This window comes from Pseudoliparis swirei, chromosome 11, assembly GCF_029220125.1.
Source record: "Pseudoliparis swirei isolate HS2019 ecotype Mariana Trench chromosome 11, NWPU_hadal_v1, whole genome shotgun sequence".
Lineage (NCBI taxonomy): Eukaryota > Metazoa > Chordata > Actinopteri > Perciformes > Liparidae > Pseudoliparis > Pseudoliparis swirei.
The window spans coordinates 8,229,559-8,248,287 of NC_079398.1; the positions used below are offsets into that span (position 1 = coordinate 8,229,559).

At 43.5% G+C, this 18,729-nt stretch overlaps 1 protein-coding gene across 3 annotated transcripts in view; it reads right to left on the bottom strand.

The window, feature by feature from the left end:
* Window positions 1-18,729, bottom strand: part of babam2 (BRISC and BRCA1 A complex member 2) — a 92,987-nt gene that overhangs the window by 72,432 nt on the left and 1,826 nt on the right. For all 3 annotated transcript variants that reach the window (XM_056426318.1, XM_056426320.1, XM_056426321.1), the window contains exons 3-4: window positions 16,627-16,703; window positions 10,772-10,866 (exon numbers count right to left, since the gene is read on the bottom strand). In XM_056426318.1, the coding sequence (XP_056282293.1) occupies window positions 10,772-10,866; window positions 16,627-16,703 (172 nt within the window). The remainder of the gene's footprint in view (window positions 1-10,771; window positions 10,867-16,626; window positions 16,704-18,729) is intronic.

The window sequence follows — 18,729 nt, forward strand, 5'->3', positions numbered from 1 at the left end:
TGTCAAACAGTGTCTGAAACCCACGACGCAATCCCTTTCTAGGTCGGGGGAAACAACTACAGTTTTGGTAAGAGCCACACAATGCGGCCACATTAAACATCTGCCACATGGATATCGGTCTCTCAATGAACTATAATGAAACCCACACTCGACTTCAAGCATACATTGTTCCCGTTTCCTGTTATCTCCGTTCTGCACCAGCAAGTGAAGACCCTTTGAACCAGTTGACCATGCAGATGTACAGCCGGCCAATAGAAACCGTTTGTTGTTGTTTTTTTGGTAATTTTTCTCAGCAGGAAGACAGAAAAACAACAGTTTTTTTAATGAAGGTGTAAAGGTGCAGCATGGGCCGAGGACAAACCGGTTTAACTTGGGAATGGATCGGAAATACGGGGCAGATACACACTGTGCTTTCAACTTGTGTTAACTTTGCGAGACGGGGCATGACCTTGGCGAACGGCTACGCTCCCCGAGGGCCCTTCTAGTCCTGACATGTTTCACCCCCACGCTATTTAAGACATTAGAACACATATCACACCACCAGACTACAGACTGGAGCACTGTTCCTATTGTTTCTACCGATTCTACTTCGCGACTCAGCTGATCAAAAAGCATCATCAAGACATCACATCAACATTTAAATTGAGACCACGCCCCCTAATGGGCAGGCTTTCTGCCACAGTTTCATTGGCGGCCGTTGGCAAGAGGTAAAAACTCCTTTCCCTTTCGACAAGGGTGGACGACAGTTAGTGCAAGCTAGTTTCCGGGCATATTCAGAAGGAATAGGAATGAAGGGCTGTTGGGTTAGACGGTGGGAAACCGAGTTGGACACACACTTGTACGTATAGCGACCCCGCACTAAGCCGAGGCCAGTCCGACATCACTGATTCAGTTCCCATGGTAAAATTCAACATTGCATGTTCTATACTATTTAAAATTTTACAGTCTCTACATCTTCACCAAAGTTAAGTAATCCCTCACACGCCGCCTTTTAACTACCGACTGGAACCAATTACATCTTTAGGTTAGACGGCTATAAATGTGTCAGTGTGGTTAAGTAATGATTTCAAGTTCCAATTCAAGATTTCTTTCCACGTAAAAAAAAAAAAGACGGAACAATAGCTCTCTTCTCTAACCAAAATGAATCCATGAGACCCGCAGATGCCGTTTCCACGATTCATCCAACTCGGGCGAGAGTTGAGATGAGCGGGCCAGTTAATAACAAGTCTTCCAGTCTGTGTATCAAAACACTCTGGGGGGGGGGGGGGGGGGGGTAGCGGCTAATTAGCCACGATCTGGATGCCATTTGGCCTGCATTTGCACTCACCGGTGAACCCTTGCCCCCGAGCAACAATGCAACAGTGAACCTCAATAAGTTTGTGGCAGACTTTGCTCATATTCCACGGCTCATGGAACTGTTCACCAATAAAAAGGTTTATTTGAGGGACATGTGACCGCTCGCGTCATCCAGCCAGGGTACGACAACTCTCTTCCCTACTCGTGCATTGTGGTTGAGACGTTTACGGGGCTTTTCATAATAGTCGCTTCATCGTGAAGCTTTGAGGGTTATATTGTTGCTGTAGTATTGAATGTAGGGCTGCAACAACGAATCGATAAAATCGATAAAAATCCATCCATCCATTCTCATCCACTTATTCCGGGGTCGGGTCGCGGGGGCAGCAGACCCAGCAGGTTGACCCAGACTTCCCTCTCGCCCGCGACACTTTCCAGCTCATTCTGGGGGATCCCGAGGCGTTCCCAGGCCAGCCGGGAGATGTAATCCCTCCAGCGTGTCCTGGGTCTTCCCGGGGTCTCCTCCCAGTAGGACGTGCCTGGAAAACCTCTAACGGGAGGCGTCCAGGAGGCATCCGAATCAGATGCCCGAACCACCTCAGCTGACTCCTTTCGATGCGAAGGAGCAGCGGCTCGACTCCAAGTTCCCTCCTGATGTCCGAGCTCCTTACCCTATCTCTAAGGCTGAGCCCGGCCACCATACGGAGGAAACTCATTTCGGCCGCTTGTATTCGCGACCTCGTTCTTTCGGTCACTACCCAAAGTTCGTGACCATAGGTGAGGATTGGAACGTAGACCGACCAGTAAATTGAGAGCTTTGCCTTTCGGCTCAGCTCTCTCTTCACCAAGACAGACCGGTACAGCACCTGTTTTACTGCTGCAGCTGCACCGATCCGCCTGTCGATCTCCCGCTCCATCTTACCCTCACTCGTGAACAAGACCCCGAGATACTTGAACTCCTTCGCTTGGGGCAGGCACTCTGTCCCCACCTGGAGGGAGCAATCCACCGGTTTCCAGCAGAGCACCATGGCCTCAGATTTGACGGTGCTGACTCTCATCCCTGCCGCTTCACACTCGGCAACAAAACGCCCCAGTGAGTGCTAGCGGACGACCTGAACTCATTTTATGCACGGTTTGAGGCTAGCAACAACAGCGCTAGCTCGCCGGCTAACAACAACAAACACCGTTAAGCCGAGGTGTGTTGAGTCCCGCTGGATGAACACACACTCTCTGTGACCCGAGAGTGAGGAGGGGGGGAGAGGAGTTGAGGAGGAACACCAGGAAGCTTCTGGTCAGATGGCCAGATGGCATATCTGGGGCCTGTGTGTAGCTCTAAGCTCAGTGTTCACCACAATATTCAACCTCTCCCTGGCTGAGTCCGTCCGTGGTGAGATCCACCGATGTCCCTCATGTCCTGTGCCCATTCCCCTCCAGCCCAATGAATGATCATGATACAGGCCCGTGGCCGGCTCCTCACCACATGTCTCATGATGCTGAGAGGCTGAAGGACTACAACCTTCCTTCCTCCCTCCCTCCACCCGCTGCTGCGGTTGCTTATACTCAAACAGATCATCCACGGATGATGCTGTCTCCACACTGCCACACACACTCTCTCTCTCATCTGGACAGCCAGAGGGGGAGAGACTGATTAGAGTTTTATATTTCAGCTTTCAAGTCCAGCATAGTCCTCCACTGACGACTGACTGACTGAACACCCCTGAACACTACCTGTGCTGGGACCTGACCGCCAGGCCACAGCAGGCCAGGTGGACAGGTGGACAGACACCCCACCTCAAATCCCCTGCCTCCCACCTCCCCCAGCCCCTCAGCCCCTCCCCACCCCCCCCCTGTACACACTGTGTGGTGTCCCTGTGTGCCAGCAGCATCAATCATCATCAAGAACACAGATGTGGCAGTGGTGGTGGACGACATGGTGGTGGGCCGCCTCTCCTAGGAAGAGAGTTGCTGTGCTACCTGGTGCCAGGACTGATCACAGCTCATCATGTCACCAAACCAAACTAAGGAGCTGATTGTGAAGGAGCAGGAGGGGACAACACAGGAACCACTACTGGCACAAGGACTTGACTACTGTGGAGGGGGTGAGGGTGTATAAATACCTGGGTGGGACACCACAAGGAGGAAATCATCGGTTGACAAGCAAACACAGACACTCTGGTGAGGCAAGGCAGAGCAGCGCCTCTACAGCTGAAATTTAGCTGAAATTTAGGATTTTCCAAGGATCCTTCAGTCCTTCTGCTGGAGCTCTGAGGAGCTCTGGCAGGCCTGATCACAGAAGCATCACAGAACTGTTTGGCTCAGGACAGGAAGGCTCTGCAGAAGAGTAGTGCGAGGCGCTAGCGAGCCACTCTGACCACCCACCCCACACAGGACAGATAGCCAGACCCAGAGGGAGCAGGACCATCAAGAGAGGATCATGATCACACCAACAACTGCCCTGTGTCAGCTCAGGCGGGCGCCCAGCACGCAGGCAGCTCCGCTGAAAAGAGAGAGCAGACTCTTTCCTCAGGCTTTCAGGAGGCCATCAGGCCATCCAGTTATGACCTCACTCCACCCCCAACCACCCCCACCCAACACCACACACACACCACACACACCACACATACACACACACCACACACACACTGTAATAATTTGTAAATTTTTATTTGTTTTGGTGTGTGTACAGTGTGCTTTTCTGCACTCATGCTGACACTGCTTTTCCTTTCCTTGGAGGTCATGGTCTGAGGATGCTAACAGGACCACATCATCTGCAAACAGAAGAGAGGCGATCCCAAGACCCCAAACCTGACCTGCTCAACCCCTAGGCTGCGCCTAGATATCCTGTCCATGAAAATCACAAACAGGACCGGTGATAAAGGGCAGCCATGGCGGAGACCAACACCCACCGGGAACGTGTCTGACTTAATGCCGAGGATGCGAACACAGCTCCTACTGCAGGCGTACAGAGACCGGATAGCCCGTAGCAACGGGTCCGGAACCCCATACCCCCGCAGCACCCCCCACAACAATTCCCGAGGGACCCGGTCGAAAGCCTTCTCCAAGTCCAGAAAACACATGAAGACTGGTTGGGCAAACTCCCAGGACCCCTCGAGGACCCTTGCGAGGGTGAAGAGCTGGTCCACAGTTCCACAACCGGGACGGAATCCGCACTGCTGGTCTAGAATCCGAGGTTCGACCAGCGGTCGGAGCCTCCTTTCCAGTACCCTGGCATAAACTTTCCCAGGGAGGCTGAGAAGTGTGATTCCACTATAGTTCGAGCACACTCTCCAGTCCCCCTTTTTGAAAATGGGAACCACCACCCCGGTCTGCCAGTCCAAGGGCACTGTTCCTGACCCCCATGCGACATTGAAGAGGCGTGTCAGCCAAGACAGCCCAACAATGTCCAAAATCGATTATTAAAATAGTTGGCAACGAATTTCATTATCGATTCGTTGTGTCGCGCGATTATTACGGCGCTCAATAAGTCGCGGATTATAATAAAAGTTGAGTTGAGAGCAAAGCCGCGCAGGAGAAACCAGAGCGGAGCGGAGAGAGAGCACAGACGGAACGCTGCGTTGTGAGAGCCAATCAGCGCTGAGCTGCTCCTCTGTTGATGAATCTAATTGGCTGCTGCTGCTCACGTGGCGCTGGAAGCGGAAGTCATTCACGTCGTCGGAGACATTCACGGAGCTGAGTGCGCCTCCGGGTGACGTTATGAACCCAGACACCAGGGCGCTACATGTTACGACGTGTGTGGCATTTCCACAAGCAGTATAACGTAGAAAACATGGTTATTTATTCCGTGGTGTATGGCGGAAAATATTTTTCCACGGAGAAAGGCAACGGAGATAAGCCCCGCCCCTCACCGTATGAGGCATTTAACCCATAAATAGCCAACTCAGGAGAGTAAAGCGCTGTCAGTTTGTTTGTGACATTGTTCATCCACATGCTGACCAGTGAACAGGTTCATACTGCTGACCAGTGAACAGGGTTCATACACATGCTGACCAGTGGATCTCCAGGACCTTTCCATGACTTTAAACCAAATTTCCATGATTAAACATTTTGTGAAAACTGTCTATACATGACAAAGTGAGAAGATGTAGTATTTAAACTAACAATGAGAATTCCAAAGCATACCGTATATATTCTGTGTAAATTAACATTTGAATATAACACATTTGCATTACTTTCCCAAATATTTTGGGATTTTATTTTTTAAAATTACTTTTCTAGGGTTGCTAATAGCCATTTAAAAATTCCATAACGTTTCCAGGTTTTCCATGACCGTACGGACCCTGTTTTGAATAAAGGGTTGAAAATTATTTTGTTTTTTTAATCCGATTAATCGAAAAAATAATGAACCGATTATCAAAATAATCGTTAGTTGCAGCACTAATTGAATGTTCTTGGTTTGAGGCAAAATAATCGATATTAGACATTATCTCAGACATATATGTAATATTAGTGTTGGAATCACAACATTGGGTGTGGATAACAAGAACAGGGTGCCTGTAAACTGGCTACTTGTACACGCACACACGCACACACGCACACGCACACACACACACACACACACACACACACACACACACACACACACACACACACACACACACACACACACACACACACACACACACACACACACACACACACACACACACAACAGGTAACAGAGTCCTGTAGTTCATATTGACTGATAACTAAACTAATGGGATACACAAAACTATTTCATTACTCAAATCATTATTCAAAAGTCTTCTTATATTTAGAATTAGTTCAGTTTCCCAGGCATGCTAATTAAATCAAACTGCTGGTATCTGTAGTAATTAAAGCTGAAGATAACCGGATATCCTCTCAATCGATTACCCCGGCAGCTCAGCCTAAACTGACAGATCAAGCCGCTGCTGGAGATTTTGATAATGCGATATCATTTAAAAGCATCCGTGTATTTTTCATCATCTGCTCGCCCCGGCCGGTGGTCAGTACTCAGCTCGACACGAGCTACTGACCGTTGGACTCGTTACTCTGTTGGTCAGAAAGGGTTTTTTCTATTCTTGGGAGTTTTTCTTGATCCGATGTGAGGTCAAAGGTCAGGGATGTCGTATGTGTACAGATCGTAAAGCCCTCTGAGGCTAATTCGTAATTTGTGGTATTGGGCTATACAAAATAAACTGAATCAACTCCACAGTATACAGAGTGGCATATCACTCCCAAAAGAACATATTCGTCAGGTGTATTTATTTTTTTACAGTGTATAATTGAAATGTACAAAAAATTGCATCTGAACGCTGTACGACATTTTTTTATCTCTCAGATAGCACACAAAAAATATGGCAAAGCAAAAATGTTTTTATGAAAGAAAAAAATGCTGGTTTTGACAATAAGACCCTCCTCCTCCTCCTCATCCTCCTCCTTTCTGACCATGGCTCACGCTTCACCCAACCCAGATAACCGTTTCATTTTTGTAGTTTGGCTTTCCCTTAGAAAATAAATGTTGACACAGCTTGCAAATAAGAACAGTCTAAATAGGAGAACATGCAAACAGCTTTGATCTCGCTCAAACCCAAACACTGCGCTGGAAATTAAAACTTTGGGAATAACATTTCCAATATGGACCCCAGACCGTGGGGTGTTAGCCGTATCGTGTTGAAGTCCTGTCATTTCTTACATTTCCCTGTCTAAACAGAAGCGCGGATAACTAACCTACTGGAGTCCCGGTGACAGCGGGGCAAAACAACGAGGCCAAACAGAGCAGCTAATGATACCCTCGGCCGGCTGTAAACAAGAGCTGTGAGTTGCTGAGACATCAATAATCCAACCAGCCACTGACAGAGGACCTAAAATTAGCCTCATGTTTACCCCCGCTGGAAAGTAAAGCGGAGAAGCGTATCGCTGGTGAGGCCCAGAAGTGAAGTGGACTTACTTCCCAGGGATTTTATCTATTTTCATCACCTGTAGCACGCACACATTTTCTTATTGCCATTATAAAGCAGAATCATTGTACAAATATACTTGGTCCCTTTGTTATAAAAACGGATTCTTTGTAAATTTACAATGCCAGTGCTGATGGTAAACATTTCCCAGGGGATATGGGGGGGAATTAAAGACTTGCTGGGAACTGAGCGTTTTAAAGAGTTGGAAGGGGTTGTACTTACTGAAAATGTACAGGGGGGAAAAAAAGGAGTGAGTCGGAGGGGAGGATCTCGGGATGAGAGACGGACAAAGGTGGATTATGAGAACATGAACAGCGAAACACAGCAAGCTCAGCGGAGGTACTTCCCCTTATGTGCACAGCTGGATTTTGCGAGACGGTGAGCAATACTCCCCTCTCTTCTCCCAGACTGACACAAGCAGGGGAATTTAGCGTCTACGTGCCAGGCGGCTTCAAAAATAGCACTGGATAACTTAAAAACAAGGAAGTACTCAAGAGACTGCAGATCTCCATTAAGGCCTAATAACCGTCCCGAGTCAACACTGTACAGATATGATAACAGCCAATGGATATTATTCTCCGTGGCAACAGGACACAAGGTTATTTATTTGATTGGTTTAGAGCAAAAGTCCCTTTAACTTGGATTCTTTCCAGTGGCCATCAGGGGTCGACTCCTCTGGTTGAAAAGATAATTACATTTTTAAATAACCCGAGCAGGATCTGACCGTTAAGGTAATTGTTTCAGATTGAAAATGAAGAGATTTTTTTTTAAATGCATACACGCTATCAGGAATGTACAGTGATGTCGTTAGCACTCTTTTGTGTTGTGGCAGCTTGTAATACTTTACAAACATTAAAACCACACCCCCTTTGAAACTAGACAGCGCTGATGCAATCAAGGAGAGAAAACCAGTTCTCAAACCAGACATACAATTACTTACTGTACGTCTAAATACTTTAATGTCATTATCGAGGATTGTAATGCCATCCTGGTTCACATACATGTCAGTGTTGTAGTCCAGACTACCTCAACCGAGGCCAAGTAATTACCAAGCGTATTGAAACTGAAGACCAGGTATTAGTGTACCATGTGACATGATCAAATAAGCAAAAGGCATTGCTGGGGTAAAATATTGGTGTGGGAAGCTCCATTTGTTTTCTATGACCCTTCACAGTAATGATGTGAGCACATAAATCAGACAATGCACGGGCACTTTGGCGAGTCCTCTTGGACACGTGTCTGACACACACTCGTACAGTCCCGCCATCATGTTTAGGCGAGCTTGCCAGTGAATCATGGCTCGCAAGAGATGATCAGATTTACAGATAACTAAAGAGTCAAAACAGGTAGGGATGCACCGATCTGATCGGCGCCGATCCATATCGGCCGATATTCCCATTATCGGTTTTGATCGGCGTTCTCAAAACGGCCCATCAGATGACATAACATCTGCGAGAAAAACTATCAGAGACGTTTCAATCGCGGCGCAATGGAGACGATGCGCCCGGCGAGGACCGGCAGAGTGAGAGGTCCACGAGGGAATCCTCACGCACCGAGCGGCGTCTCTGTCCCCCGAGTTGAATCACTGGGTCAACTCAGCTGACTCTCACATGTCTGCCCCTATAGACTGATGCTGACGGTAAACACATTCGATCGGGAGCGCGAGGGTTTTGATAAAGTTAGCGGAAGGATTTAAGTGACAACATCCGGTTTTGCAAAGTTAGCGGAAAGAACCACGTGAAACAACATCCGTTTATCAAAATAAGATGTCGACAAATCATACACTAAGATATAAAAGTAAACAATGAACTGATTTTGTATCTTTATAGATCGTTTCTGAGATTTAGCTTAAATTATGCTGACATTAAAACATTTTTACTGTATCAAGGAAGAGTTTATAAGAATAAGTCAGACTTTTGTATGTTAAGAAAAGTCCTGTAAATAGATTTCCCCAAGAGTTCCAGGAAATGAATGATGCAGATGTGTTCCATACATATCTGAAATCCCCATCACTGGCAATCAATCAATTTTAATGTATCAATTAGGACATTTTTCAAAGTAAAAGTCCTAAATGTTTAAAGAAATCGGTAATTTCTTTAATGTTTGAGTTGCTTTATATATGTATTTCCTCATAGTCCTAGGCAATAATGCTACACAATAAATAGAATGCTTCAATCGACACCGTGATCGGTATTATCGGATCGGCAGATACTGATTTCAGTGATCGGTAGATACTGATTTCAGTGATCGGTGATCGGCACCAAAAACCTGATCGGTGCATCTCTAAAAACAGGTTTTTATGGCATAATGAAATACATCAGCCAATTGTTGCAACATTTCTAACCATCTAACAGTGCACGCACTTGGTAGCTAGTTTGCTTTTACAAAATACCCTTTTCCCACGAAAAAAACTATTAAAAAAGGCAAGAGACTGTCTTCCTATTGGCAGTAGACGAGTATGTATGCCTTCCTGTATTTTTTTCTAGTGTGTCACATTCAAAGTCAAACGGGGTTGGTAAACAATGGAAAGCCACACGGTTAATAATTTTATTCCCGCCAGGATGATCAGGAAATCGGTCACGTGAGTAAGTACCTTATTGTCTGTCCACGAGTAATCTTGCATTCTGCTGCAGTAAACTGCAGACTGTCCACAATTCCTAGTAATGGCTGAATGTTCAAGGACCTCCAACTCGTGCTTTCTCTTTTATTGTCTGTCAGACCGTCATTGACTGGCTGCCGACTCCTTACTCACGACTCTTAACCCTGATCATAACACAGCAGAGTCTTTCTCTGACGCCCATCTCTGCGTCAAGGGACACCGTCGGGATACAAGACTTTCCGATGTGTTGGGCCAATTGCTAAAGAAACTTATTTGGCTCACAACGAACGGAACTACCAGCACTGCCGAGTACCTCTCGGCTGTGGCTCTGCGCCTCACTTGTATGGTTTGTGATGGTGGCTAATCACTTACGGCTAACGGAACTACCGGTGCACACACTGCTGGCCATTGATAGCGTTGTTTTTGAGTTTGAATGGAGTGTGTTTCAAGGCGCTCTACAGACCGTTGGTAGCGCACATCACTGGTAGTTAGTTGGCTCAATGTTATTGTTCCGTAAGGAGTGTTTGGTTCATCGGCTAACGGAACTACCAGCACACACACACACACTGAACCCCATCACAAATCAGCTGCTGCTAAGCGACCAGAAGGCTTTGTGAGTTTAAGTTAGTTAGATTAGTTTTTTTTTATGTTATGCTGATGTAACCGTTCCCACTGAAGACAAGAACCAGAGTTTTATTTTTAACCAGTGGGAAAGCAGCTTAAGTGTGTATGTGGCACTGCTTCAACTCCCTCCGGCTCGTGGGATCGGGGCAGTTCTGATCGGCAATTCGACGCATCTGTCTGACATGTCGGACCACATAGGAGAACCGTGCAATGTGGCAAATTAATGTCAACATGGAAAATAACCACAACAAATGCTGTGGGAATACATTTAAAGTCCATTGCAATAAATGACTCTCACATGCGGGAAGATACTCACCGGTAGTTCCGAGGGTTCAGGGAGAAACTCAGCATCCTCTCCAAAAATAAAATCTGGTGGCAATTTTGGATACTGTGCATTGAATATGACATCCCCTGGGAGGAAGGAAGGAAAAAACAATCAGCTGATTGACAAATATGGAGAACATGAATTCAAAAAGTTGACTTTTCCTGCCTGTCATTGTGTCTCAATGGATCAATCGTTTCATACATTTATTCCCTTATGCGTGTCATTTTGTGTCTTACTTGAGCCTTAAATGTAAATGTATTTCAACAAGTGAAACAAATGTCATTTTCTTCTCACGTGGCAATCTGCCTTATTCCATTTAGTCTCAAGGTAAGTCGAGTTGTTTTTTTCGAACACAGCTGACTCAAGCCACTCAAATCCTGCCAAACAGGTCCATCTTGTAAAGTTCACTGCAGACACTTTTAAAATAAAGTACACATAATAATACACAATGCAAAAATGAAGCTTTGTTTTAGATTAGTACCAATAAAACACTGCATTAAGAGAAAAATAAATAAATAAAACTACAGATTGGAAATGGCCGGAGGCAAACAACAGGACTATCATATAATATGATGACATAACACGCTGCTTTTGCTGGGACACAATGTTCTGAAATTATATTACACAAGTTTATTCGTGTCCTGCAAGACGGTTCTGTTCCGCTTTTCTTTTCTTTTTTTCGCCGCTCCAGCAGCAGCGAGAGGAGCCAGAACACACACACACACATGGAAATATATTATTTTTTCCATTGGAGAGAGAGGAGTCAAACGAGGAGACGAGAGGACGGGTTTGTGAATCTGCTACAAACCGCTGGCAGTCTGTCAGAGATGTGCTGGCATGGCTCCAGAGGGAAAATGGAGGTCTTGCGAGTGCAACCTTCACAGTTTACAGCGGCTTTTCTTTTTTTTAAACACACCGCTTTGTTCAACTCAGACGGCGGAAGAAAAAGTGCAGTCGGGTCGCTGCATGCCGTGCCTTTCTTAAAGTTGTTTTTATTGCTATCATAATGGCTAATACGAACAACAGCAAAGGCCACAAAGTGTTGTTCAGTAGAGCCAGTTACAGCGGTGGAGTGAGGGGGGGGGGCTCTGTGCAGAGGGCGCCGTGCCTTTTCACACGCTATCAGCGGGCAGGTCCACAGACTGCCAGACATGAACCCGCGGCCCGACATCCCTCATTAAACTGACGCTCTTCCTCAGGCTGAGCACAGGAAGCTACAGCGACTCGTGCAACAGAGAAGTCACGTGACACTTTTGTGTTGTTGTTGTTGTAGTTGCAGGTTTCTTTTTAAACTACGATACATGCTTACTATACTATAATGGAAAGATAAAGAAGATGTGGGGTGGGGTTACATGGCTTCATCACAATATGCATGTCAAACCTTGATTTCACATACAATTTGTTCACTTTAAATGTCTTCGTCGCCAAGGAAATTCTTGTGCCAGAGATTAATTAAAGATTCCAACAGAAGAAGAACAGAAAAAACAAAAGTGAAATAAAATGAAATCGCAACAACAATCAAGTCAATATGGTAAAAACACTTTACAAAAATAGAGAATGTTAACAGCAACAAAAGATTAGTACCAGTGCCTAACACAAAAGTAATATTGGCAATGATATTGATAAGTAAGAAGTTATATTGCACATTATTTAGTGTCCGATGTTCAGAGAACTACTTTTGTTCCTGTGCTGCTTACTCTTAAACCTCATCGAGACGCGTCGCTACAACTTCTTGTCACAATCATTTCTGCCTGGGCAGATTTTTTGTGGCAGATTTTTTCAAAATAAGCAAAGCATACTTTCCTTTTGGTTTTCCCCCCCAGGCACGGCACAATTACTTAAGAGACAGTCAAAGGAAACTTCATACTCATACACTTGCATTTCATAAAGTTGCCACACTGTTGACACAAGTCCCATCAACTGCAGCTTGTGGACACATTTTTTAATATGACTATTTAAACCTGGACATTCACCGGCTTCCTTTCTGCTGTTGTTGCAAACGCACTGAAGTGAAAAACGTTCTGTAACTCCTCAACCACAAGAAGGCTTCATCTGGCCGACAGATCGGACTTGCATCAGCTCACTGCGTCATGGAGCGGCAGATGATGGGGTTCTGAGAACTGATCATATGTGATTTAATGAGTAGATTTACTTGGACGTATTTGTCAATAGATAATCTTTATTTTATCTTGATCAGAGGAATCAGTTCACATATATCTCATGAGGCTTCCTTAAGCCGTCAAACCCTTTCTGATTCACTATTTCTTTCTGCACCAACTTCCCCAATCCGTTGTCACTGTTGTTTGTATATTGTACATACATGTTGATACTCTGTTGTCTTCAATGTCTTTTTCATATTTATCCTATTTGTAAATTACATGAATGTATGACGAGAGCGTAGGTGTAACATGCTCACACATACATGGCCAACTAGAACGGGCACTCGGCAGAGCGCATACCTTCGCATATCACAAGATTGGGCATTGAATTATGAACATGTTGGCATTAGTTGCATGCCAATTGGATACAAATTGACCGTGCTATGGTAAAAAGAAGATGTTGATCTTTTCATGACCTTGACCTTTGACCCGATCGATCCCAAAATCTAATCAAATGGTCCCCGGATAATAAGCAATCATCCCACCAAATTTCATGCGATTCGGTTTAATACTTTTTGAGTTAGGCGAGTAACACGATACAAATAAATAAATAAATACACGGCGATCAAAACATTACCTTCGCATTAAAAATGCGAAGGTAATAAAGCGGATTCTGAATCCGCATGAACGGCCAGTTTCTTTTTTTGTGTCTTCTTTTCTTCTGGAGCATGCACTCCAGAAACCTCTCACCACCATTCTCCCGTCGCTATAGTCCCTCCACCCCCCCCCTCTTTAGACTTTAGAAAATTGACGGTAAATAACTGATATTTCAGGCATGGTCCGATCGTGTGAATTACCATGATTCCAAAATACACAAAGAAAAAAACAACAACTTTCAAAACCATGATTATAATCACCTAACTTTTGATATGTTGCCGCTTTAGAACAAACACTCAAGTCTCGGATGTGGGGACTTGAGAGAGCTCGAGCCGGTGAAGGTCTAACAAAGGCATGTTTATTGGTTCATCACCATGAGAACAACACTAGTGCTGTTGTTGCTACTTGAAGGATTCCTGTGGGGCTTTTTGTTCAAGTGTTCCAGAGTGTTGACATCGTGTTCGTCGTCGGCAACCGTCTTGTATTGAACGTCTGTGCAGAATTCTGGTTCCTTAAACAAGTGTCCTGAACATGTTGGCTTCGTTTATCCACCTGTAAACAACCCCGTCGTCTTCAAAGTGGATCTCTCAAAACTAATCACGGTTGGATTGAAATGTTTTATCGTAAAATCAAATTTAAATCAGCACTGGTCGTTTCCTTTTTTTAAGTGCATGACCATTACTCGTCTAGACAATCAATCAATTAACCTGAGCACAGTGGGGGAACGATGTGAGCGCTTACACTTTAGAGAGCAAACAAATGGAATCTAAATGAACTAAATTGTTCAATCAGCCACGTTTCCTTTACTTGCTGTGAATCAATCTGGGAACATATTCAAAGATTGAAGACTATCAGACCAGCCTGGTGTTAAGACTGAAGAGCCTGAGTTGACCCCGAGCTCCACTTCTGCTACTTGTTGCTTCTCCTACTCGTATTAGTCGTAGAAGAAAGCAAAGTTGGAAAGAAGTTTCTCTCCTAAATAAAAACAATAAAAAATACTTATTTCAAAGACAGGGTTTTGACCAGTGGATTTCGAGGACTTTAAACCAAATTTCCATGACCAAAGGTTTTGTGAAATCTCGGTGTATGCATGAAAACATTTAGTATTTAAACTAACAATGGGAATTCCAAAGCACACAGTATAAACCTTAAAGGACCCATCGTATGCCCATTTTTCCACAAGTTGATATGGTTCCTTGGGGTCTTAATGAAATGTTTTTAACATATTTTGGTCAATATACCACAAGAATCATTTCAAACAGCACCCTTTTTACCCTGTCAAAAACACCTCCCCACAGATGTACCTGTTTTGAGTGCCTGTTCCTTTAAATGCTAATGAGCCAGCTCCCCCCTCCCCCTCCTCCATGAGATGCGCTCGCCTAGCTGCTGCCTGCAGATGAAGATAGCGTCGTGCAACCATATCGTTTTGAACCAGAGTCAGACCCTGAACAAGAAGAGGCTCCCGAACAAGTTTCTGAATGTCACTTCTACATTTTTTGTTTGTTTGTACATTAGATATAAATGCTACATGAGTAAAGTTCCATCTGTAAACTAAAGCGTTAGCTGACAACAGTAAGTGACCAAGCAGGGGCGGGGGTAACGTTTTTACCTCCATTAATTAGCGTTTAAACCTTGTTTACTTATTAAATCGTTGTATTTGATGACTTATGACTTATTTGATGACTCATGTCTGTAATATGAACACAACTTTCAAATAAACTTTACCTGCAAAGTTGTGGTGGGGGGCGGTCCAAGGCCATGTAGCCAGACTCCCTACATGGGCGTGCTTCAAAATCTACGTAGACGTTGGTGGTGATCCCATTTGACGCACTCAAGCATATCGTTTCTGACATAGAGGAACCACAACAAGCCGCGTGAGTTGTTTTTTTCCATCGTTTTTGTGTTGGGAGACATGCCAGATACCCAAATTAACGTATAGAAGCACTAGAAAAGTGGAATTTTCATAATATGTCCCCTTTAAATGACACAAATGAATGAGATACAATAGTTTGTTTAAAAGAATACACATTTATATATATTTTTTAATTGCACCACAAGTGTGAGAGCGTATGCCTGCTTTTATTTTGAGCGTCTTTCTTATAAAAACATTAATTATTTCAAACTCGGCGTGAATTAACATATGAATATAACACATTTCCATGACTTTTAAAAAACTTTTGGGATTACATTTTTTTAAAGGACTTTTCCAGGCGTGGAAATAACCATTTTACATTTCATGACTTTTCCAGGTTTTCCATGACCGTATGAACCCTGAAAGACAATACTTTTTGCAATAGCTCCTCTTCCTACGGAGGCAGCTAAGCGTTATTGCTTTCGGTGCCCCTCCCCCTTGCAGAAGGATATTACTCCTTGGAAGTCCCCTGCATCCTCTTCATCAGCATTCCTTGTGGAAGACGTCTTCTTTATTTTTATTTATGTTCCAGTTCCTTAAACTCGAAAGGAAGAAAATCTAATTTGCCAGTCGTGGATGAGCCCAAAAATGTGACCCTGTCTGGCAGCCGCTCTCATGTTATTATGACCAGTGCTTCACTATGATTAAGGCCGCTTGTATTATTTGTATTATATGCATTAGACGTTCTAACTTTAATTGGATGCTGTGTATTGGTGTCTACTATTATACTTATAAGGGTCTTCATTTTCTCCAACTGCTAAAATGCAAATTACGATTTGTGCGAACAGAAATGACGACTGGCAGTTCTTCTGTGAGTGGTGCTTCGTAGGTTCGCTCTGATGAAATCACTGAATGCGTTGTGTTTGGAGCATTAAGTATTTGATGTTTAGTTCCCCAACCTATTTTATTTGTAATTTATATTTTAGTTATTTCGGTCACTAATGTTCATTTTTTCCCATTTTGCATTGGCAGTAGGTGAGGGTCGGGTGGGACGGGGTTACTTCTGTTATATTATTTGGTTTCTGTACGCCTTGCCTCCAATACAATATTATAGAAAGGAAGCCAACAAAAGCCATAACTTTTTAACGCAAGACTAATGAATATTCAACCACCATCAGAGACTAAAGTGCTTGGATGCTTTTGAAAATAGCAGACAGGAGAATTACTCCTTTACTCACATTTCAGGATTTCTCCAGCATAGGGGATGTGAAGCTTGAAGCGATCGCAGCAGGGATCAGCGGTCAGAGATGTACAGCTGCACACGGGAGGAGATGGAAACAACAACAGGCATAATCAATGCAACAGTCCGGGAACAGCGAGCACCAGAAAGGTTCATTCAAAGGTCAGCGGATTTCTAACCGTGACGCTGCAAACCTAAAACAGTGTTCTTAACATCGACAAACCGCACAACACTTTCTTTTTGATGTCAAACCCTTTTCTATACACAAGTCACTTTAAGAACTTAAGCTGCCAGAGCTGCCATCTGGCCATCAGATACCTGCTATAGTGCCTTTATGTGAGAATAACGTGCAGCTCTGCGATGGCAGCAGGCATTATAACCCCAACATGTGTTCAACTTGACCAAATCACGTCTGGCGCTTTAAAAGGATTAAGGTTATTCCCATTTACTTTCTCCCACTCAACCTGGTGGGTGGGTCACATTAGTGTGATTTGTAAAGAAAATATATATATTATATGACATTTTAAAATAAAGGCAGACTGCTGAGCAGTTTTGTAGCAAGTTAGAAGTAAGGACATTCTTCTTTTCCACTTTTATGGATGCGAATGTAGGAAATCTGAGGAATCCACCTCTCCACAAAGAAATATTTTGTATTCATCTGATAATTTTGTATTTATGTCAATGTTTATTTTATTCATTTGTGTTTTTCTTTTAACCTTTAGTGTGAGGGTTGGGTGGGAGGAGGCAGATGGAAAAAATACCATAATATGGTGGGACAAACCGTGGGTTATATTTGTATGTTTGAATGTTACATATGAACATTTTTATTGGAAAAATAAAAATCAACAATAACAACCACTCATCAAATCTGATGAATCCAATTCTGGACAAAAAAATATATCAATAGCCAACCATGTGGGTACATTTACTATTTTATTCCACTTTTAGTCCAAAGTTGTTATTGTTGTCACTATTCTTATGAATTGAACTTCTTTGGACACAAGCCGTTCAATAAGATTTAAGATTTAAGGTTTTACAATCACCTATCTGTTTTATCAAACCATATACAGTAAATAGTACTTTAATAACATTGTCACCCATAAGTAACTTTAGCGTTAATGTCATGTTTTTGAATCCTCATTGTACAAAGACAAATTCATAAAACAAGATTTGTTTTTCTTGACCAAAATCACAGCTCTGTTGACAACCTTGTTGTATTTGTATCACTTTTTAAGTTCATATTCAATCAGTAGTTATCAAACAATATCTTCCCAATCTCTACATGATGTTTTGTCAACCTTAATTAGTATGTAATGATAACCCCATGTATTTGTTGATATGGGGGTATCAACAAATATATAAACAATGCAAAGAATGCACCACTTTCCTCAGAGATGTCTCATTTCCTGTCAAACAACATAATCATAATGACTTGTCACAAAGCTCCTACTAGTTTGTCATCAATAGCAAAGTTAAAACCGAACTTGATCACCTGCAGTATTGAAAGGAAAATTATTCATTTATACATATATATATAATTATTATTTGTATATCTAACTACAAATACCAAATTCCTCTCAATGCTGAAGGTCAACACAACAGCCACAACAGGAAGGGACTGTAGCAGAGTGTCTGCACATCTTCAACCCTCATCCCTGGAAGTGTGATGTGATTTGTGATAGCGTTGTAGAAAATATGTAGAAGAAAATTCTTAGTTATTTCATTTTTTTTTTTTTAAAGGGGAGGTACAAGGCTGTGTAGACAAAACTATGAAAACTCAAGGAGCATTCTGGTGCGATGATTAAACTGAAGACGCTTTTGGAGCAAAGGAAGAACAATTAAGAAGTCAGTGCAGCTTCAATCTATAATGTTTAAAATCACAAACCAAACCGGAGATCTTGGTGTAGTCCCAGAATCAGACCAGAGTTCAGCCACATTAAGACAATTACAATGTCAACCTAATATCACCGTAAACATATATCGAGGACTAAAGGAATTGTGTCAAAGCATGATTTGGATAAAAACTTGACTTGACCACTGTGACGGTGTCTTTACAGGCACCTCGAAAGTAATCAATGAGACAGCTGCAGCTCGAGTCACC